The sequence below is a fragment of the Ptychodera flava genome, chromosome 4 (assembly GCF_041260155.1).
Source record: "Ptychodera flava strain L36383 chromosome 4, AS_Pfla_20210202, whole genome shotgun sequence".
Taxonomy (NCBI): Eukaryota; Metazoa; Hemichordata; class Enteropneusta; family Ptychoderidae; genus Ptychodera; species Ptychodera flava.
The window spans coordinates 33,707,770-33,732,433 of record NC_091931.1 but is presented as its reverse complement, the minus strand read 5'-3'; the positions used below and the strand labels follow the sequence as shown (position 1 = coordinate 33,732,433).

Below are 24,664 nucleotides of genomic sequence, written 5' to 3'. Positions count from 1 at the left end.
ACAGGCAAGGGCAAGGTTATGGTCAATTAAAGTGCCAAGTTTAAAAAAAATATCATCGGACTTGAAGCTCTGCACTTGGTCAGTGGAGGAGACTAAGAGGCCAGTGAAGGCTACATCGTCACCTCTCGTTGATCCTGACACTATTTCTACACAAAGTGAATATACATGATATATACTGGGAGGATGTCAAAGCAGATTGTTTTGCAACCTAAAAATCACCACTGACAAAGGCTCCACTTGTCTGCCTGGGTCAATAGTTGGATTTCGGATCACATATTTGACCTGACGGACTCGAGCCGGCCAATCAGGGAAGGGAAGAACAATAAATCTAGATTGATTTCAACAGTTACGGCATCAAAATATCTCCCGAGTCAAGGGAGACAGGGTGCCAACTAATCCTCGATTACGGGTAAATATTCTCCGACACAAAGTCAGAGAAGCAGCGACAAAGCCATTTGTTGCAAGTCGCATGGTCAGGTATTTTGGGATATTCTGCATAACTTCATGTCCATGGTAACCTTTGACCTTCTTGCCTGTGATTATCTGCCAAAACATGACACTGGTGATCACAGGCACCAAAGACTGCCTCCTAAAATGCCACTTATTTCAGCTAAGTAGGCTCCCCGTGAAAAACATACTTTTTATGGCTACTGATCCTCCACACTCCAAGCAACAGCCCACTGTTGGCTAATTTTCTGATAAAATCACTTTTATCAGAACTTACGACTTTCAGATTCTGACAGAACTGGCTTTGATGCATTTTCTACCACTAAAATCACTGAATTTCGGCAAACAGCCAGCATTTTTTTGCTCACGTGTTCACACACGTGAGCATATGGTTTAGCCATGTCTGTCTGTGTGTGTGTGTGTGTGTGTCTGTGTGTGTGTCCGTGTGTCTGTATCCCCATTATCTCAAAAACGGCTGAACGTATTTCAGTCAAATTTGGTAGACATCTTCAGAATTCAAATGGCTAGAACTGAAAAGGTTTTGGTGGGCGTGGCTTGCATACTTTTTGTTAATTTGCATAATTAATGATTTTAGAGAATACAGATATACATTAAAACAACTGCACACAATTTGATGAGATTTGCTACAAATGTTGATCACACCTATATATATCAGCAGTGGGAACCATTAAGGGGTGACGTGAAAGATAGTTGCTAATTTGCATATTTAATGAACTTTCCTAATTAGGGATATATATCTGATTTGACACGATCAAAATTGACCAAACTTGCTACATGTATTGAAGATACTATGATACAATATTATTGAAAGTCATTTAGCATTTTCTCTTCAGGTAATTCCTAATTTGCATATTTAATGAACTTTCCTAATTAGGGATATATATCTGATTTGACATGATCGAAATTGACCAAACTTTCTACATGTATTGAAGATACTATGATACAATATTATTGAAAGTCATTTAGCATTTTCTCTTCAGACAATTCCTAATTTGCATATTTAATGAACTTTGCTAATTAGGGATATATATCTGAATTGACTTGACCAAAGTTGACAAAACTTGCTACATGTATTGGAGATATTATAATACAACATTATTGAAAATCATAAAGCATTTTTACTTCAGTTAATTCCTAATTTACATATTTGATGAACTTTGCTAATTAGGGATGTATATCTGAATTGACTGGTCCAAAATTTATGAAACTTGCTATATACATTAAAGACACTATGATACAACATTATTGAAAGTCATTTAACAGTTTTACTTCAGCCAATTCAGAATTTGCATATTTAATGAATTTTCATAATTTGGGATATTTATCTATATTGACTTGATGAAACTTGCTACGTACATTAAAGACAGTCATTAAGCATTTTCTCTTCAGGTAATTCCTAATTTGCATATTTAATGAACTTTCCTAATTAGGGATATATATCTGAATCGACTTGACCAAAGTTGACAAAACTTGCTACTTTTATTGCATATACCATGATACAACATTATTGAAAATCATTAAGCATTTTTACTTAAGCCAATTCCTAATTTACATATTTAATGAACTTTGCTTATTAGGGATATATACTGGGATTTACTTGATCAAAGTTGGCAAAACATGCTATGTACATTGATGATTATAACGGTTAAAACAATATCAAAAGTCATTTCACATTTTCATGTCAGCTCATTTATAATTTGCATGTCTAATGAGCTTTCACAGCTCGGCATATATGGCTTGAAGGACTTGGCCAATGGTAATTACACTTGCTATATAAAGTGGAGATACAATGACAGCAGTCAAAGAACTTTAATATTTTTATTTCAGCTTATTACATATTTGTATACTTCATGACCTAATCGGCAGTGATTATTGTTCATTATGTTGATCATAATACTTTCAATGAAGTTGTAAACATGTGGCAAAGGTTCAATTTTACACAACTGCAATATATAATGAAACACGTGAGCATTTTCAGTTCATATCTGGTATCAGGACAGAAGTGATAATGAGTAAGAGAGGCATGTACAAAGCTGCCGCATTGTTTTCCTTTTTTCTGAAATACTCGTTTTGTCTCTTTTAAAGGAAACAGTCCCTTTTTTGTTTTACTTCCTGATTATGCAAAATGTATATCCCCTCAGGACACTTTTAGTGATAAGTAAAATTAAAATTAAAATTAAAAGCTGACTGATTCCTGGCCGGAAGTATGAATATGCCAACACTGTGTACTGAATTGTGGTCCATTTTGGTGAGAAACTTCCAGGCAATGAATATTCACTTTTCAGACAAGGAAAATACTACAAATTTTGATAATATTTTCTTTATTTTTGTTCTAGAAACAAATATGCCCCCTTCTTCTCCCTAAATTATGCTGACATACACAAAATAGCCTTGTCAACATGCAATATTATTATATTGACAAAAGAATTCTAATCCTGACAACAATAGTACTGAACACTACAAAGGTTCAGGTTGTGTTGACAAGACGAACAATCAGCATTTCAACATGAATTGGTGAGTAGAAAAAGATACTCATAGATTTCGCAGACAGAACCAAACTGCTGGAAGAGATGTCACAAGGTACAGCTCATGAATGAAACTTGAATACCACCGAACATAAAATGGCAAAAATTAAAACTGATACAGCCGTCGTCCTATGCCTGATCATTTTCACTGTGGGACAAACACGTACTGCTGGTCTATATTTGTGAGTCTTGCTTATTTGGAAGTGCTATGGTGGAACAATATCAAATGACTGGTTCTTCAAGAACAGGGCTGACTTGAGCACAATGGCTGCAGGACTTGATCTCTTCTGCAACCCATTTAATGGATCTTCATGCTCGATACGGTTTTGACATGAAGCATGATTTTCAGATGTTAAGTGGAAAAAAAACAACTATCTGTCACAAATCTTAAACGGGTTAAGAAATAAATAACATTTTCAAACTTCAGTCAGCGGCAGTGTCAGCCGCAACAGAAAATTTCCAACTTTTCTCCACAGCGCAGTACTGTAATTTGAACAAAACAGCGCTCAAAAGATTTGTTTTGTATCATGTCTCAGTCACTCTGAACTGAATTTTTGCCACGTGATATTCCAACATTGGAAATCATTAAGATTTTGTGTTCACCATTCGAGCCTGTCAACCAGTGTTGATGTGTCTGGGTTAAACATCGCTTAAAAGAAACAAAGAAGTTTGTGACTAATGTTTGGGGCGCTGGGCAGATTTATTAGCAACCTACAGGCTTTATAGGTCTGATGATCCTGTGTGTACATGTAAACACGTCCAGTGACAATGTCTTGAAGCATATTCATGTCAGCGAATTCCTTCACTGTGGATTTCCCTTTTTAATGATTACTTGAACAGCTGTAGTACATTGTGGGAACATCAAAGTGCATGGATCAACTTATGAACATGAGTGCACAAGGTGTGAAGTTATAGTCCACTCTGCAATTCACTGACTGCGCAGTCATTTTTAACTGTAGCACACCTGGTTTCCTTTCAAACTGCAACGACCAGAGACACCCCCTCCACCCAAAATATACATTTATCTGCTTTCTCAAAGATCTCTCTTTCTTGTGGTGCTGTTTGGAGTGTAATTCTGTGGACGCTGACCTTAGCGCTGGGTTTGTTCAGTTGCTTGCTTCCTTTGCAATGGAAAAACAAACAACAAAAGAAACAGCTTCACCCAAGGTAGGGCAGTCAAAGGTTTCATGTTACACACCTTTTAAAAAGCCTCTGCGAGAAAACACCACCGTTGCAAAATGTCTAAATTTTTCAAGGCTGAAAGGAAACCCCCGGAAAATTTCTGGTTGCCATTCGGTGAACGGTCAAAAATCAAAGTCTGGACAACCAGTGTTGTTGCACAGTCATGCTGACCAAAAAAACACAGAAGGAACGAGAGGGGAGGAGAAAGACGCAGAACACAGGTACTTGGCAAAGTGGTATTTTGGTTCTGAAGCTTTGCTATGCAGACACCGTGTCTCCATTAGGAGCCCAGAAAACCTTCAAGTGCCACAACAGTTGACAATAAACACTCCCCAAGTGTCACCATTACGGCCTCTTTGTCTTTTGTCCGCCATTTTAGGTTGGACACTTGGACATTAAAAACAATGTCCATTGTGATTTGTATCCTCAATAAATACCTTATCCAATCGTCAAATATTAAAAAGACAAGTTTATCTAGCTTTTGAAAAAAGATGATCCCGAAATCTATCAATATACACATCTGATTGACACACACAGTATATGTATGTACATGCATTACAACCATGACTTGTTGAGTGCTGTATTTTTTTTTTTATTTGATAGAAACAGGCTACGAGACCCACGGGATTAAGTGTGGCACTTTACATATAATTTATATCCCTGTAACTCTAACACATTCAAAAAGATTTCAATGGAGAGCATTTAGCAATTTGCAATATAATACAACAAATACACATTATGTACATATGGCGCTCTTGGACCAAAAAACCCCGAAAGGACATTTTCACAAAGAGCGGCAAGGGCTTCCTGTGTAAAGTTTATACAGGAGCTAATTTTCACTCGGATGAATGTGCGGTGATTGCAACATTTCAATGGCGGCAAATCACTGTTTGTGGAAGAAGGTTGCCGGAGCCAGCGTTGTTAGTAAATGGGGGTTCCACGAGACGCTATCATGACGGACATTCACAAGACAACACACTACGACAAAGAGGCGCTTCGCGTTGCTTAAATTACGGTTGGTGTGAACATAATTGCAGGCATTTGTCGTCCTTTGGAGAAGAGTGGACAGTTAACACGCCACTTAATGTAATGATGCCAAACTTGGGGAAAAACAACCTGGTTTACAGTTGAGTAACAACTCAATCTTCTGAAACTGATAATATCCGTACAACAAAATCTTTATTCAATGGATTTCTATATTTTTTTCTTTATCTTCTGCATTTGTGCGATCAAAGACTGGACTCTTTGATTTAACTCAGGCTGGTTGTAGGCATGCAGATTTAACTCAAACACTCATATCCCTGGCACACAGGTATATTTCACCTATCCATTCAAAGCAACAGGAATACAACACAGCACAGCTGGTGAAACAGTTGCACATTACATGTACAACCCTCTCTCCTGCAACATGGGTCCAACCACATCATAGAAAGCTACAGGAAGAAAGCCAAATTTGTTTTTTATGACATTGGAAGTGTCCATTCTGCATTTTCAAACAATTCTTTGATCTGCATTCCAAGGTCTGACAGCAACATGTTTGGCAGCCTACAAGACTCTGAAATCTTTGCGTAGAATGCCCTGCAGGGAAAGTGAGTAAATAGACACAAAGACAAAACACTCCCTTTGAAAATGTAAAATATCTGCTGACGTCACACCAAAATACCCGACTCCGTTTGTGTCATCGCATCCACGACAAAAAGTATCAACTCAATATTGACTTTTCCTAGCGTCCAGATCAGGAGAAAGACCTGTGCTTACGAAAACAGGAACACCAAAAATGAGAGCAAAATTATGAGGTGTGACAAAATGACAAGCTTGAACGAGTTAATTTAATTTTTTCACCTGTACCACTCCCCGACATCACAGGAACACGTTGTTATGTAAGCAATTTATTCTTCAATGACCATCAGAAAAAAAATAAGTTCCTTTTAAGATGTTGTATGTTTACACACCTTTTATTCAGTTTGTTTGGAACTGGGAGATGTTTCTAAAATTGTATCCAATATGGAACTCTCCTGTTTGCTTAGATTTCAATAGAAATACACATACTGCCATTGAACTTTGCGAAGACAATGGTACTTTTTTACTCTTTTTTAAGGTAGTACGTGCCTCAGGAACAGATGTTCTGATGTTCTAACTTTTATAATTCTTTTCTGATCTACCACTTGTTGGGGTTCATTTTAAAGCTCTTGGTGTAAGAAAACTTTTTGCTGTCTTAGTTTAACAAAAATTCAAAAATTTATATTTCTCCATAGAGTTAACACAGGGATTATGGCCATTTTGAATTTCAAATATCGGTAAATCTTGGGTAATTTGTTTCTGTAGTACCAAAATTTGCATGGTGACCCCCGATTTTTATTCTCAATTATGAAAGAGAATGGTTGAAATATTCCTTGAGGAAAGTTTGAACAAAATTGTAAGTCTTTCACTTTCGAGGCACTTACTACCTTAAGATACAGCATACACACAGACATTATTGTTGCACTGCTTTGCTGAAAATGATAAGTACTGCAACCTTGTTTTTTTTCTTTCATCAGTTCTGTGTCCCTTTTGCACTTGAAAAGGGTTATTTCTGCTTTTAGTATAATTTTGATAAAATCAGCAGCAATGTGCCTTACAAGAAACCAAAATACAAAGAAATGACACAAGTTGATGGATGTGGTATGACATTCAAACAGCTCAGCTTGCCATGGAAGTGCCAGCACTTTCTTGTTTCCAGCTCATCACACTGCTAACTGTCATAAAACCTGACAAGACATTTACTCCTGCGCACACAGCTCTACAGCGGCTTGTATTTTGTGTATAGCAACATTGCCAAGGGGGCCTCTAAAAATGAATGCCCGCCTGTTTTCACTGGCATACACGTTCTTTGCAACTGTCCAACAAAGTGGTTACATAAGCCAAGTGGCTGTCCATGCAAATCTGAACAAGGTATCTGACCGCCTTTCATCAACCTTGTCTAAACAACTTACTGATACACAGCGCAGACAAAAGACGCAGTTGCCAGGCAGCATCATCCCAAAACATCATAACAGAAGATGTAGCAAGATACATAATTATGACATCACAGTTCATCTGAACCAACACTGATGACTTGCAGGATTTCATATCAAGGATGTTGGGGAAACCATAATCTTTTGTGAGTAATGTGTAGATTATACAGACGAAGAGATCAGTGGTGTTACAAGACTAAGAAGCCAGTGCTTTCAAGATCACCGGTACTTCCTCATAGGCATGATAATCTTCCTTGACAGGACACTGTGTTTCATTCAATAAGATTAAAATCTGGTGTTTCAGACTCAAAGAGAAATTTTGACATAATGGCAGGAAAGATTTGCCACATGGAAGAGCCTTGTCCACACAAAAGATGCTAAACTTTTTTCCTATCAGTCAAGAGCGACTGAGTCATCATATTTGTAGATGATTTGGTAAACAAAGCTTACAAAAATGAGGGCTAATCTGAGTGTCACATCTCCAACTTTGTATATCTACAAAACATTAAACAAGAGGGGATTCTCAAATGATGTTATCATTAAAACAATTCAGAACTTATTAACTAATTAAGTATGAACTTCCTGTAAAATACTTCATGAGGGTAAATGCAAAACCCTTCAGAATGCTACATACATGGGAACTACAGTGTATGAATCCAAATACCATATGAACTGTTCTCCATCCAAATCTCTGGATCAAACGATTACGCTTATTGCCTTTCTATGAAATTGTGAAGGAGAAATCAAACTAAAATATGTCACAAGGCTTGAAGAAAAGTGCACAACTACTTAACCCACTGCAACAGCTTGATTTCTCTGAATACAAATGCTATGTCTTCTACAACAATTATTATTATTATCTATAGACAAAAAATATGGGTGATTCAATGAAGGTATATACAGATTATAATCAGATTTATTTTGGAATCAGCTTGGAATCACGGATACTGCTTTAAAATTTATATCACAAAACACACGTACGCCCACTAATGTGAAAACAATGGGGTGACCAATAGAACATTTCAAAGATAAACAGGATTGCTAAATAGAATGACTACAGATAGACTGAGTACTCCAAAATCAAACTACAAATGGAAAATGAGAAGTTTTGGACAAAGTGTACGGTCATTGATTATCGTTAATTTTTGTGTTTAAATAATGATACCTGGAGGCAGACTACAGATATGTAATCCTGTGTATTTGATATTTTGACATCCCGTAAATTACTGAGTTTAGAAACGCAGACTGTTTACACCAACAGAAGTTAGATTACTTCCTGGTCAACACTAAATTACTGCATATAAAATTTTTACTGTTTCCTCAGTGTTCTGATATCTTTTATATCATGTGGTACATTTTGTATTTTATGTTTTGCTCTGCAGAGTTCATTTGAGCAGTGCAGTACACATACCTGTACAATATAACTAACCCAAGGACAGGTGTGCATATCAACGTTACCAATCTGGACTTGATTTACAGTTTTGACATAAAACGTTCGAAATTGAATCCCAAAAATGACACGAATAAGGTGGGTATCGGGACAGCTTGCACCTCGATAAATTCAGAGTCAAGTATGCGATCACAAAGCGGCCGAAAACTTACCAAACAAGTGCCAACTATCGTGAAGACATACAGACGCAACAATGGCTCCAACATCCCTACCCACTACAAAACGGAGACTTTGCCCAAATCACGTGACCCCCCTTCTACAAATTTATTAACTTGATAACAGTGTGCAGGTTGACACTAATGATTTATCATTTACACGTCAAAGTGGTCTTTACAAAACATTGTTTACCCCGTCTGTCCAATAACCTCTATTTTAGTCAGGAGACTTTGCCCATGAACAATAAAATACTTGGAAACCTGTCCTCACAAAAGACTTTTTGATACAGAACTAATTATTAATCTCACCTAATGTTGAGCAATCGACTTCATGAAAATTGAAATACAAATGCTTCTTATCTTGTTGCCAGAATCGAACTACTTAAAATGCATTCAGGCTGGTTTATACGTCTAGGCTGCCTTTATTTGCACTGCGCTACCTTAGAGATGTTACAATTTTTGTGCAATTTCGCTACATCCTTCTGCAAATGTTTGTTTTTGCACTTCGGCCTGCATTATCCTGTTTCTGTACGCAACGATTACTGTTCTACAACAAAATAGGCCATTGTCGACTAAAATCTTCACACTTCTTCCTACTGTACAGGAAAAATGCAAGACAGTGAAGGTACAGAAAGCCATGGTTTGTCTGCGGCCAAGAAGACATAAGTTACAACCCTACTGCTGGCCAGATTTGAAAAATAACAGAAGGCGAGTCTAGTGTGTGGGTATTGAATTGCTGGTACAATGCAAATACCAAGCGAACAGTTGTTTCATAATGGCGGTCACAGCATACATGGCCGTGCACACAGGTCTATTGTTCGAGTTTCCCTCCTATTCTGGCTGCCGGGAGTTCAACACAAGCCTGCCTATTGACTGAGTGGTCATTTTGGGTCACCAATAGATTCAGCATTTTTTATTGACAGTACAACTGCCTTTATAAGACAACTTTTCTTTTTATGAATAAAAAAATAGAAAAAAAAAACAGAAACAACAACTTGAAGGACACATTCTTTGGTCTTTGTGACAATTTTTGAGAAGAGTGCAAGTCAAGGGCTCCTTCAGCGACCATAAATGTGGTGATTTTGTATGGCAGGATGCAGTTATGGAGATGCTGAGTAGGAGGAATTGTTTGTTTGTTGTAATAGTCTTCTGTATTTGAAGATCAAACGAACAGATTCGGTGAAGTGTATGCTTTTGACCTACGTGAAGACTGAGAGTTATCCTCACTTTTTCTCTCTTCCAGGCTGTGGGGTTTGTTCATTCTTTGCTTGTGACGATGATAAATTACCACCCATTAGGGGCCACACCGTACACCTCACACAAAAGCGAGTTGACAAAGACGATCAAAATAATGGTATGTGCGCTTCAAACTGGTGTGAATTTTTCACTTAATCATGCAAGACGCATTCAGGGGATGACTAGTCTGGTGGACTTGGCGACGCAGAAATCTCCATCGTTTTTCATCACTTCATTCAAATGGGTTTCGGCATTGACCTTTACATCACAAGGCTGAACTAAAATCAGTCACACTCGGTAAAGTTTTACGAGTCTACTGCAAAGCGTAATGTATTCTTTATGAAACGCGGGTTGTGCCCAATCATTGAAATTTCACACATACTTCAAAAGACGACTTTTTTATATGGCAATCATACATAGAATTCAAATTACAGGGTGAAAAGTTCTTGTCCTTCCATCGGCGGAACAAAAGCCAGAATCTAAGACCAGAATACTTTTCGGCATTGTTCAGCTCGTCCATGGTGATTCGACATGGGAACTGACACCCAGTCAAGTGAACACACAAACACAGTAATTCCACACTTATCTGAGCTGAGGAACCATAAAATTTGAACCTGGCAGTTGTTCTGGGCCCTTTGTAAATCTTACGCAGGCTTTAAATGTACAATGAACACACATAAAATTACTGTTTTTTTGTCTTTTTATAGTGTCAGACGAAGAAATATATGGCACTGTGACAATAGAGATAGGACTGTCGCCAGTTATTGATAAATTCCACTGCCGCGCATAGATACACTGATATGCATGCATGCTACTAAACTACAAACTACATAATTGGTATTTTATTATATGCATTGCACACAGAGTGATAACAGAGCCCTCTTCCTCAAAAAAATACAAGACGACAAGTTCAAGACCATAATAGAAGAGTCTTAAATCTCAAAATTGTTGCGCACTGTGAATAAATCTTGGAACAACAACAAATAGAGCTTGTGTGTGTTGGAGACCACTCCATCACTTTTACTTGGGGTCAGTAGACACTTAAAAAGTTTGACCTCAAAGTCTGAGATGGAGAGTATCCTTGGATATTCAATCCCTAGAATGAACTGGGATAGGTCAGGTTGGCAGCAGGGTGCCCTCGTACTGGATGTTTGAACATGTTGATTTCTCTGGTAAAACCAAGTGATGACAAATTGTCATCAGGGTCCGTCCGGCCACTGTCAAAGTGTATTGGCTGTTAACATCCCCCGTAACAGAATCCAGAGCCCAAGTAGTGAGCGAAAACAACTGGTCAATCAGTCAATAAATTAGGTGTAAATGGTGCCAGCTCTCTTATGCATGTGTTTAGTAAACACAGAACAAATCACTTCGAGGTCAAGTCCATTACTGTTGGAAAGTAGATCTGAAGTTATGGGACCTTTAAAGTGAGAAGACACTTGAACTATCACATCAGGGTTCAAACACCCGGCAGGAAGAACTCACTGTTCCCATCAAAAGGAAGAATATATTAAAGACATTGAAAAACTGCAACAGGAAGACTGCCATTCCAATGGGTCATTTGTAAAAATTTTTTCATACGTCCAGTAAACCGAAAACACATGTGCGTCTCACTGAGGTAATATTAGACCATGAAAATGTCACCGACAACCCACTGTTCACCATGGGCAACAACTGTCTGCTTTAATTTTCTCTCTCTCCTAATCTGTTACACATTAAAACAAGTGTATTCCACGTTCTAGAGTGGCGCCCAGGACAGTTGGACTTCCTTGTTTATATTTAGTGACATTCGGCATCGCTCCCTCAATGAGTTCGTGCTTAGCCTAGTCACTGAGCAGAATTCCAGCAGTGCTTGCTGAAAATAATCCTGCTTAATGAGACGATATCGCCGGCCATGAACAGCTTACTGCGGTAATAAGAGTGTGCATCATGTTGGGTGTCCATCTTTGAAATTCAAGACTACGGTGTACTTCAGCTTTCTTGTTGGCTAAAATATTTGGGTAAAATATTCAGAAACTGTAGCATGAAACATTCAGCACTCATCAAAACCAATACTTCCCTACTTGCAGAAATTACATTTTCCTGTTTCTCCTGTAATATATGATCAATGAATTTTTTCTCCTGCGATTCACATATAATCGTCTGTGATAAAATCAAATGTGACTGCAATCAGAATTATATTTAGTATGAATCAGAATTACTTTAATCACAATAATTTTCAGGAACTTGTTGTCTTTTAATACATTATTTCCTACGTTATGCGGGCCATTAAAATATGGCTATTTTAGCAATAATTTATTTGCATGAGCAACAAAGAGAAATTCAAATCTGTAATCATATCCAAAAACTTAAAATCTGGTTGCCATCAAAATTATTTGAACTAACATGTACATGTTATTTCTTTCACAAAACTGGTGAATGAAATGAAAGCCCATCAAGCAATAAATTAATTTTGCATAACCAACAATGAGTAACACACTCAGGAAACATTTCTGAAGACAATAAAAACTGATAACTAAGAAAAAACAGCTTCAGGCTACAGTCCTTTGTGAGTCAAATATCAAATCTCACGAATAGTCCCGTCACATGAATTCAAATACCGAGTTGGCCAAGAAGAAGAAAAGGGGACAGCTCTCATGCATGCATGTTATGAAAGAATCCATGATGCTAAAAAAAACACCACATTACAGGGTAGGTGTTTTTGGTTGTTTTTTCTCTCATAGTGTCAGATAATTGTATTGGCTAAAGTCAACTATTTATGGTCAGGAAATCTCCAGCTTTAATGCTGCTGGAAGGTAGGTCAATATTGGACCGTGTGATATATGTAAGTGTGGAAAAATACATTTTTCAAAATTAATTTATACGCTGATTGGGCTACAAAAGACAACACTATAATGTCAATTTAATGCTTCATGACATATTGTTTATGATATTTCCCAGCTTTCAATTCATTCATCTTTTGAAAGGGCATCTAGAAGTGTCAGTGAAGCAGTATTTTATCAGCCCATGGCAGGCTGAAAAAAATCACCTGGAACAAAACTTTGAACAATACAGACACAAAGACAAACACTCCTGTTGTCTTGAAAGCGTTATGAAGGTACAAGCTTTTGAAATATGGTGTCCTGGCAGCAAAGGTTACAACAAATATGCAAGAAGTCTTACAGAAAGACTATAAGCAGTCTTGAAGCTGTCTTGAAATCAGAAATCACAACCTGAATAATTTCACCATCCATGCATTAATGTTTACAAAACACTGAATCTTAATGGCTGCCCCTTACATGCAATTACTCTACTATCAAGAATTCAGACACAAAACGGTGTATCCCGGCAGATTTCAAAATGTTCTACCTCTTTGATCAACATTAAATAAATACAGCGCCAGTGTACACACAAGACGCACTTTGTACACTGGGCCCAACTGCTTGGCTTTATTTGGACTTGGCACAGGAAACACACATATGGATTTAAGCCAAACCTACAGAAGTCAAATAAGCAAACAGAAATTGTTTGCCCAGCCAACCATGTGAAGTGGCCTCAACTTAGGGGAAAAGTGCAAGTTAATACAAATACATAAATATACACATTTCAAACTTTTGCTTGGGAAAGAGTCGGGGGTTAGAGAAGTGTGGTTTTGAAATCAACTGATATGAAGCTGACTGGACGTCATCTATACTATCCTGGTTGGCCAAATTTCATCTCTACAATAACAGACAATATACTGCATGTCTTTTTTGTACTCGTAAGAGACAGTACCTTTAAAAATGACATGGCAGCAGCTGGTCAGGCCATAATATGCATTGGTGTTTCATCAAAAGCAAAGATTAATTTTTTTTGCGTTTGATTTCTAGAGTTACAGAGCAGTATTGTGTGTGGCTAGAATAAGAACATGGATGGTTTCATTGATGTAAATTTGACTCATCCCAATTCACAATCGACAAAACAAATAGTATATCCAGCAGTTTATTTCCTTACCTATTTCTGATTTCATCAATATCAATGAATCTAATTTGAACCCCAAAGCTAAGTATCTTTTGAAATTTTCTGTTCGCACGCACAGATGTTACTTAGCTGAACTGCATGAGAATATCAAATTTTCAAGCAATCGAATTCAGGAACTTTGCAATGTACCAACAGTAGCCACCAGGATAGTGTGGGAACCGGTTCATCAAGTGCTTCCTGTGATTAAACACTTGCACTGACAGCAAGGAAGTCATTCTACAAATATCAGATCCTCCACAGTTACACATCACAGGCAGATGAACATGTCAAACAAAATTACAACCAGAGGGGTGTCTGAAAGGCCACTTATTGTATTGTAGATTGAGAGTTATTGATATACTCCTGTCTTATTAATTCCATATCTGCCCTCACGAGACTGGGTACAAATCCCCCGACTGATTTCCTGATATGCATGTGGTGATTTAGGACAAGTCCGACAACTGAGGGACGTGGGACTGACTGCATTTGTACTTTATAGGGTGATGATTATTCGAGAAATGTGGTGCTATCGTTTGATTCAAATCAATGCTGCTGTTGTCTACAATAATTATGTCGTAAATAAACACCGCCTAAATACAATATGATACTTTCAAAACTAGTTGTTAGTCTCGCTTGTCTATTCATGAATCGTTTTTCTCCCCCACACTGCCACAAATCAACAATCGCTATTAAATCTAAACGTTCATAACAACCAAATAGATTAAGATATTATTGCCACCTTGCAATTCCCAGTGCAAATAAGACAGAGATTTGTTCTTTATTAAGTTTGTGTCAAAAAACTAAGCAACCGTCCAGCCCTAAATTGTCCTGAAATCTCTAATCTTGTTTATCAAGCCTCTACAGAGGTCAAAGTTTGCAGGTGAAATGAAGCCGCTTACGAACACTGATTGATTATTTTAGAATTGAGATTACCGAAATTTATTGAAATAATCTGTGAAGGCAGAAATTTAGGCAGAAATGAACCACTATAGATCAAAGTCTGACGATTCAAAATGGACAGATACATCATGATCCTGTTATAGATACATCTAGGGGTGTACTCTGAATTATTGATGTAAATGTTGGACCATGAAGACTGAAATTACTCCAGAACTTGCATTCATTAAAGCATTTCAAAGACATGGAAAAATATCAGAGTAGGACAATGCCGAGAACTTAACCTCCAAATACCCAACAGCTACCATGGTGAGGGATTATAGACTCCCGTCAGACAATACAAACAAAGATAAAAATAAAACATACATTGCTAACACCAATAGTTGATCTTTGATCTTTTCTGTTGTGTTGTCACTGCTGAAGTAATGCACACGCAAATGTTAAATTTACTGCCTGATGGCAAAATGGTTACTTTTAATTAGTTTTGAAAATCTTACAATCCCTGAATGTTGTGCTGTTGGGGGGAAGGGGAGAAAGCGAAGGCCACAATGGGGACATCCTGTTAATTCAGTGCTTGGACTGGGTTAGGGTACATCATTGTGGCAGGATTACATTGAAACTCAAAGCTGGAGCACAGAATAGACCCCGAAGGCCAATTAACACAAACACAGGCTCGTTCATGAAACTTCTACGTGATAGATAAATTATAAAACTGCAGAAAGAATGGAAATGGTCGCTGGTCTGAACACATTCCTAGGTACAATTGTGGATCAAGTCTGACCCTAAAATCGCAATTGTGACGTGAAATAATCCACTCTACTTCATGGCCACAGACTTTTTAACTTCATACACTACAGTTGTGCCATTCTTTTGCTGGAAATTCTCCTCATACACCGTGCGAAGGACAATTTTCAACGCCTGGGCTGCACCACTTTATTCCAGACACACCGAGAGTAGTAAAGGCGTTTAACTGTCATGGTGTGAATTACACAAACTGTACAAATCACTGCCTAGAAAGGAACAGGCTAGAAATTTAACAAGTCTGTCCAAATTAGGGTGCTATTTTCACAGAGCTAAATTATCTGCAATTAAGATCCTAATTGCTACCATTGGGCATGGCAGTGTTACCTCAGAAGACATCTTGGCTGGCTCCCTTTAATGAAACACTCTAATTGCTCTCATTGTTTTGTTAAATTCTGCCATTTAAAAATCATTTTCTGCTAAAACGCGTGCTAAATCCAGTGCGTGTCTGTTCACGAAGTGATTTTTGCTCAACAGCATGGGAAAAATGCAGAGAAAGTGTATGAGTATAAATAATACGTAGAAATGGATGTGAGGTTTCACAGAATGCATTAGCAAGTGCTCCCTACATGGAATGACAGAAGAAAAACACATTGTACAGATGTGGTCGATTTAGATTCTGCTTTGAAATAACATTTGAAATTTTTTTTTCCATGGGCAATGAAAATGTGCCATTACACTGCTTTCTTCATTGGTCACCACTAATGCATGTAAAAAAACATAAATTCATGGTTTTAAATCTGTAATCTTGTTCAATTCATCCTGAGCAGGCAAGATCATGTCTGTTGTTTTAGCTCAGTGATTACATCATCTGAGTGAGGAGTCCCTGATCCCATATTGCTCTCAACAAGATGACACCCCACTGGTTGATGAGGTCCTCCTAATTAACAAAGCACCACTAATTGTTTTTTCAGATACTCCCCATCAGCACCTTCCTAATCTGGTTACCACTCTTGAGTTCATTATGCAAATCACTAACAAATGAGACACTTCATGAATCCCTACCATCTGTGAAGCCCTACTCAATGTAAAGTTTTGACGGTGAAGTTCATTCTGAAATTTTCTGACCTGGTATCTCAACTCTGATCTGTCAGACAGCTACCCTGCAATTTACCTTCAAGAATTTATTTAAAGAGCAAAAGTACATAAAACCGTCTGTTACAAAACAAAACATCCAGGACCATATCATGATTTACAACTTCTCCTCAATCTTCAGAAAATGCCCAACAAAGGTGAATCTTAAATTCTTTCCATGAAGTATGCAATACGAGCCGCGCATAAACCCTCACTGTCTACCCAAGAACATAAAGAGTTCCAACTCTGAGCATGATATGCTTTTTACACGAGTAGTCCCCGAGACTGACACCTCAAATTAAGTCATATAGGCCAGCGAATAATAAAAAAGATGCTTTTGTTGGAGTTGCCTTTGCTTCACCCTGAGGACCACACACTATTGTGTTTGCACAAAAGTCACCATGATTGACACCACGGGCAGGACTCAAGTTACAGCCCACCCTTTTCTGCCTTGTTTTCTTTTCATTTGTCGACCAGTTTCAGGTACTTTTTTCACTGTATTTCAATGGCTTTCCCCCATAGTGTACAAAATTCATGGCATGGATATGTCTCTTAGAGGAACAATAGAAATGTTAATCTATTCAAGGCTGTCACATGCCTTGTCCTTCTTTTTTTTCACCTTCTTCACAGTTTTGAAAAACGTCTTTGAGTTTCCTGTCTACTATTTCAGGACTTTGGTGAGCTGCATTCTGATGCGAACGCCCCATGGTAACAACTCTTGAGCTTTGGCCGACGCACAGCTACAGTGTCGCCATTTTGTTTTACCCATACTTCGACTCGATTGGGTGTGCGGCAGGGTCTGACCTTTTTGTTGGCATTGATGGGTGCTCTGAGACCCTATATGCTTTCCAAGAGTGGAATAAATCCATCAAAGGGACATTTTACTGTCAACAACCAGTGCTACGGCCGACTTGAAACAATTTGGCTTAGTTTGAATAAAACAAAACTGAAATTTCGCCCAATAGCGTGTCTGAATTTTTCAAATATCTCCGGCAGAAGGGGAAGCGAGCGGTATGTTTTCTATGTGGGCAAAAGAAACTGTCGTGTAAACAGAACACCTTTCTAGTTATTGTCATCACCTACGTCTCCAAGTCAGTGCCAAAATATTTGAAATCCTGAACTCATAACAGTCTATGTAAGGACTGTAATAAACATGAATGACAAGAGAAATTGTTTTCATCCATTCTCTATTATGCATGGCAGGCTGGCGCCTTCACACTTCCAATTGCACGCACCTAGGCAAACACGGCAAACAGTGAAAAAGAAGGAAGGAGCAGGGCAGAGAAGCTGACCGGAGAGCTACCATGAGAAAGGAAAGCTTTGGAAAACTATTCTATTGGGACATTAGTATGCATGACTGCTGGGGGACAATACGGAAGGATTCCTTTCTCCACAACCAACTGTGGCTACACTGACACTACATTGTACATCCACGGCATAATCAATATTCTAATTGGGAACAAGGCTCAAACAACGGCGCAACAGCCGACTCCTGTTGGCTAGGAGTCTTTGGACAGTTGGACAAACTTATCTCAGGTCAAGTGTACTCCATGCAGTGCACTGTGTGTTTTTACTAATCTGCTCGAGTCATAATTTTGAAAAGATGGCACTTGGGTAAATTTACAGCCCTGAGTTTCCAAAACTCTCCCACTACTTCTAATTCCATGAACTATGGAGATGCCATTCCTAAAACCCAAGCCACGGAAGAGTCTACAACATCAAAACATGAATGGGGACAGGTTTTAAATAGTTTAAAAAGCCCAAAAAATTTGTGAATTCTATCACAGGTGTTGCATGCCCTTGACACATCAGGAGGTATGCCTTGATTTATGGGACAACAAAGTCACACGAAAATTTGGTATCATCAAACAACCACGGCAAACACAAAGACTTGATTATTGACTTCGAGCTTGACAATGAACGAGACACCATTTTGGTTTTGATGAAAAAAAAACTACTCAAAGTTTGCTTGCAATGCCGGCGGGTTAAAAATTAATTACTTGACGAAACTTTTATTGCACGCAGGCTTATTCATGGACTTATATTTTAAACTGTAAATGAAACACATCCAACTCCAATGGACAATTCTCAACTGTAAATATTTATGTTTGCATGTTTATATCACCACAATTGGTCCTTTTCAAAATTTGACAAGCCGTCCACATGTGTTTTAGGTCAACCTCATAAACAGCTATAGTTTATCGACTTCGGGGACATTAGTTCTTTCCTGATGGAGTCCAAAATATTTGAAGCCATCTTTTGTAGGTTAGCATGTTTCATATTGGCTGCCAGCATTGTATCAGTTAGTCTCTACGCACACAAAGGAATGGCAGTCTCCAAATACGGCCTGCATACCACTAGGGGAAAGAACTACAATGTCCGCACACAAAACCCCCCATGTTCGAACAATGCAGGCCTGTTACACTGGCACAGAGAAAAGTCTCCTGAATACGATATGTGTGTGCTGCCTTTTCTTCAATGTAATGATTTGGAACTGACATTAATCCCAGTGTGCTCTTCACCATGTCAAAGATTTAGTGGTACATCTGGGAATTTCTGTCAATGCAGAAAAAAACAAAATGAAAAAACTTTTCTAGTAACTTTTGCAAGTGCATGATGGGAGTTTCTTACCTTTGCACTTCTTGTCCTGGGTGAGGGAGCTCCAGCATCAATGGCATACACTATGACTGTGTAATCTACATAACCCTCCTCTCTGTCAAGTTCGCGACCAACTTTGACTTGACCCGACGTCTTATCGATAACAAAATCCATCCCTCTGTCTGTATTTCCAGACTTGATTGAAGTGATGTAGTACTCAATCTGGGCATTTTGGCTGTTTGAATACCTGGCACTGACGGCAATAACATTGGTTCCGACTGGCTCATTTTCATACACACTACCTGTATATATGCTCTTAGTGAACACTGCACCTGAATCGTTGCTTTCGATGATGATGACGGTGATCGCCAGTGAGCTGGATTTTCGAGAAGTGCCGCTGTCAGTGGCTGTTACAGTGACTGCATATTTAAGCTTGGATGCATCCAAGTTTTGTCTGAGGAAAATTATGCCGGTGTACGAGTTGATATCAAACAGACCATTTGAGTTTTCAGATAGAGAATAGGTCACATCTCCATTTGAGCCTTCATCAGGGTCAACAGCAGTTACCGTGGTAACAACATCCCCAACTTCTGCAGATTCTGAAATGTTGGCCGCATTATTTGACATGAACATGGGAGCATTGTCATTTACATCAGCAACAGTGATCAGTACTTTCTTGGTTGTGGATTTTCTGGAAGATGCAGGAACAGCCTGGTCGGTTGCCATGACAATAATTTGGAATGTACCATCCGGGAGATACTCTCTGTCTATATCAGCAGCAGTTTGTATCTCTCCTGTTCTGGGATTGATGGAGAAGTGTTCACCGGGTGGAATCTGCTCAGCAATGGAGTATTCGATCTCGCCATTCACACCCGAGTCTGGATCAGTGGCTGTCACCGTGACTAGTTTTGTTCCTATGGCGATACCCTCCGTTATCTGGTGTATGATAGAGTTTGATCGGAATGCAGGTGGGTTGTCGTTGGAGTCTCTGATATGGATCTGGAACCATATTGTGTCCGTCAGTGGCGTCTTACCGTTGTCTTGAGCAGTGATGTTCAGTTCATAGTAATTCTGAGTTTCGTAGTCCAACGGTTTGGCTAGGTACAGATAACCTGAGTCTTGGTCAATCCTGAATGTATTATGCACGTTTCCACCAGTTATCAGGTACGAAATCAGGGCATTTTGACCTGTATCCTCATCAGAAGCACTCACGATGGTGATGAGTTTACCCACTTCAAGGGTCTCCGCAACATCAACGTATCTTGCCGACTGTGCAAAAACTGGCGCGTTATCATTTTCATCTATGATAAGAATATGCACTTGAACGGTTGAGGCAAGAGCCCTTACAAAAACAACCTATAGGCCACCTATAGAACATCCTATAGGGCTAACCTATAGCTTTCTATAGAACACTTCCACTGGTCAGTGAATAGAATCTATAGACTGATTCTATAGTAAATCTATAGGTTTTAATAGGCAATTGGAACGCTTTTTATAGGTTTCTTTAACTGAACCTATAGATCATGTATAGAACTTATAGGCACAAACAGATGATTTAAAGAAGCAAGCTACATATATCTATGAAACCTATAGAATAACATGTAGTTTCTATAGGTGAACCTATAATGTTATTTATAGAACTATTGAATAACCTATACATTATCTATTGTGCTATAGAATATTCTATAGGTTTTTATATGTCAACCTATACATTATCTATTGTGCTATAGAAAATTCTATAGGTTTTTATATGTCAACCTATACATTATCTATGCAACCTATATAATATCATATAATTTCTATAAGTGAACCTATATAGTATTAATAGAATCTATAGAATAAAATCTATTTCTATAAATCAACATGCATATCATGTATATCGAATGTATAGAACAACCTATAGGTTTCTATTAATCAACCTATATATTTATCTATAGAACACACACCTATAGGTTCTATATATTAACAACAGTAACCTATATAGTATTCTATAGGTTTGATAGATAATAAATAGGTTAATTTATAGAAACCTATAGGTTATTCTATAAATTTCATAGGTTGATTTATAGCAACCTATACATTTAGTTCAATGTGTTCTATACGTTGATTTATAGAAACCTACAGAATAATATAGGTTCTGTAGGTTTTTATAAATCAACCTATTGAACACATAGAACTAAATGTATAGATTCTATAAATAACCTATACCATAGAACCTATACAATAAAATAAAGGCAGATCCAAGTTAAAAAAAGACACATGCACTCAGGCGCACTAGTTAAATTGTTTTTTTATTGAAAACATTGTCATGTTTACGTCCACTAACATACGATTTGACCCACAATTTTGAAATTTCCCAAAAATTACAAATCTGAAAATTTCGATACATGTTTCTGTGGGAAACTTGCTACACTGTTGAGAACATTCTTTGATAAAACTTAAGAAATATACCTTCACAAATTAAATATCATACATCTTACAACAATTTGAATACATCTTAATAACTACCTCAAACACCTTGAGTTGATACTGTAAAATCAAAAACTTCATACAGAAAATTAATGAAGAATCACTTTTGAGATATCTCAAGTAAAACAGATTACAACTCAATCAAATGATACCATTGGAATACAACTTTTGAAATCATATTGTTGAATTGTCTCTACACTTTAATTCAAAAATGTAATGTGGGCAGGAACAAAATGCACAGTGATTATCGGGCCCTAACTATTTTGTGACACGTGTTGATGAAAGTGGAATTAAATAGCAAAAAAAATTACAATTATGAAAATGTTGATACAATTTTAACAAATTTGACTGAGGTCATCCAAAGGAACATGAATACCAATTTTTGAAGAAATTGGACAAGCAGTTTCAGAGACTTATTGTGTAAAAACTGATAAAAATTTCCCCCAAAAATACAAACATGCAAATTTCACCCAAATTTGTAAACACTTAATTTATAATACCTAAAAGAACCTGCAACCAAGTTTCAACCTTATCAGATCTACGGTTACAGAGAACATTCTTTGACAAAAATTGAGAAATATACTTTTAACAAATTGAATATGATACATCTTTCCACAATTTGAACACATCTTGACAACTACCTCAAAAAGTTTAAGTTGATACTGTAAAATCTGAAACTTTACACAGAAAATTCATGAAGAACCATTTTTGAGGTATCTCAAGTAAAATAGACTGTAAAATCAATGAAATGAGACTATTGGCAGTAAATTTTTTTGAAAACATGTTGTTTAATTTGTCTCTACACTTTGATTTTTAAATGCAAAGAGCCGTGGATAATTAAAACATGTGCACGGTAAACGAAACTAAGTGTGTTTGTCCTCAACCCCCTCCCCCCTCCGCTAAAGGAAAGTTTGGGAGTGCAAAAATCAAACCAAGCCTCATTTAGTATCTGCATCCAACAATCTTTGGTTACGTTGCTATGAAATCATGCATGCGCTACTGACCATCCCCGAGCATACCCCTCTAAAACCAAGCTCTGTTCAGAGCAAACTCAACAATGACGCAACCAATAGACTGTAATGAAACTGTATCCAAAATGATTGTTGCGTTAATTTACTAGTGCACTGATTCACATGTATGTCAAATGTATGCTGGTGTAACACCGATGCTGTACTGGCCTGGTACACGCTTGCTCTGGGTGGCAGGGCTGTGTGTTACTGGCGTTATATGGCCTCCCACCATATGTGGTGGGAGGCCATATAACGCAGGTAACACACAGCCCTGCCACCCAGAGCTAGGTACACGCCAAACAATGTAGCGATATTTTAGGATGCAGAAAAATGTGCAGAGAGATGTTGCGATAGGAAAACTTTTAGTGCGATGCAGACAGGCACAAAAGGCACAGTGATTTATAGGTATAAAAGGGTATAACAAGGGACCTAACAGCCAATAAAGCTCTGCTATATTATGTATAGGGTAACTATTTATGACACATGTGTGGATAAAGGTGGAAAATTACCACATATACATATGAAAATTTCAATACAGTTTGTAAAAATCTGACTGAGGTCATCCCAAGGAACATGAATACTAACTTTCGAAGAAATCAGACAAGCAGTTTCCGAAAAGATGTTTTGTCTAAAAACTGAAAAAATTCCCCTGAAATATAAATATGCAAATTTAACCCAAATTTGTACACTCCTAAATTTAGAATACCTAAAAGAACCTGCATACTAAGTTTCAACTTTATCTGAATTAGAGTTACAGAGGTTTAGCAATTTGCAGGATTTTTCCTTGTTTTTCCTCATTTGCATATTTTTGACACTAAAAGGTTCATTTGAAAAAAGTTCACATCTCCACCCCTGGATGCACCTGTACACCAAATACTAAAGTGGTAGGTGCTGCGGTTTATAAGTTTTTGATATGGACATACAGTGTACATGCAAATGTGATGCAAAGGAGACTGACTCGCCCTAATTACCTCTGTTCAGCATACACATATAGCAAACACAAACTGAAAATATTGTTGGATTGTTGCTTCGCTTCAGATTCAAAATGATTCAACACAACCATGCATGAAACATAATGCCAAGACCAAGAATGGTTATAAAAATGTACATCCCAAAATTAACATGTTTCTGTGGGAAACTTGCTACATACATTGCTGAGAACATACTTTGACAAAACTTGAGAAATATACCTTAACCACATCTTTCCACAATTTGAATATATCTTAATAACTACCTCAAAAACCTTAAGTTAATACTGTAAAATCCTAAACTTCACACAGAAAATTCATGAAGAATCATTTTGAGGTATCTCAAGTAAAATAGACTGTAAAATCAATGAAATGAGACTATTGGCAGTAAATTTTTTTGAAGACATGTTGTTTAATTTTGTCTCTACACTTAGATTTCAAAAATGTTATGCAGGCAAGCACAAAACGCAGTGTTTATCGGTATAGAAAGGTAAACCAAAGGACCTAACAGCCGATATAGCTCCACTATATTATGTAAATAACTATTTGTGACACATGTTGATGAGGGTGGAAAATTGCCCTAAATTACAAATATGAAATTTGGATACAATTTTAACAAACTTGACTGAGGTCATCCAAAGGAACATGAATACCAATTTTTGAAGAAATTGGAAAAGGGGTTTCAGAGAAGATGATTTTTGTCTAAGAAATGAAAAAAATTGATGAAGGTGGAATCGATATCACTGACAGGGTTCGCGCTAACGTTCGCCACAGTCGCAAATTGCGAATAAATGTCCAATGTGGCAAAAAGAAATTGCTACGCCTTCGCCACGCATGGCGAAAGCTCGTGACCAGGTGCCGTG

The 24,664-nt window shown here is 37.6% G+C and overlaps 1 protein-coding gene across 1 annotated transcript in view; it reads right to left on the bottom strand.

Annotated features, from left to right (window-relative positions):
* The window catches only part of LOC139132252 (protocadherin Fat 4-like), a 54,780-nt gene that overhangs the window by 19,180 nt on the left and 10,936 nt on the right, over positions 1-24,664 (bottom strand). The window contains 1 exon segment of the mRNA XM_070698640.1: positions 19,388-20,696. Within this exon segment, the coding sequence (XP_070554741.1) occupies positions 19,388-20,696 (1,309 nt within the window).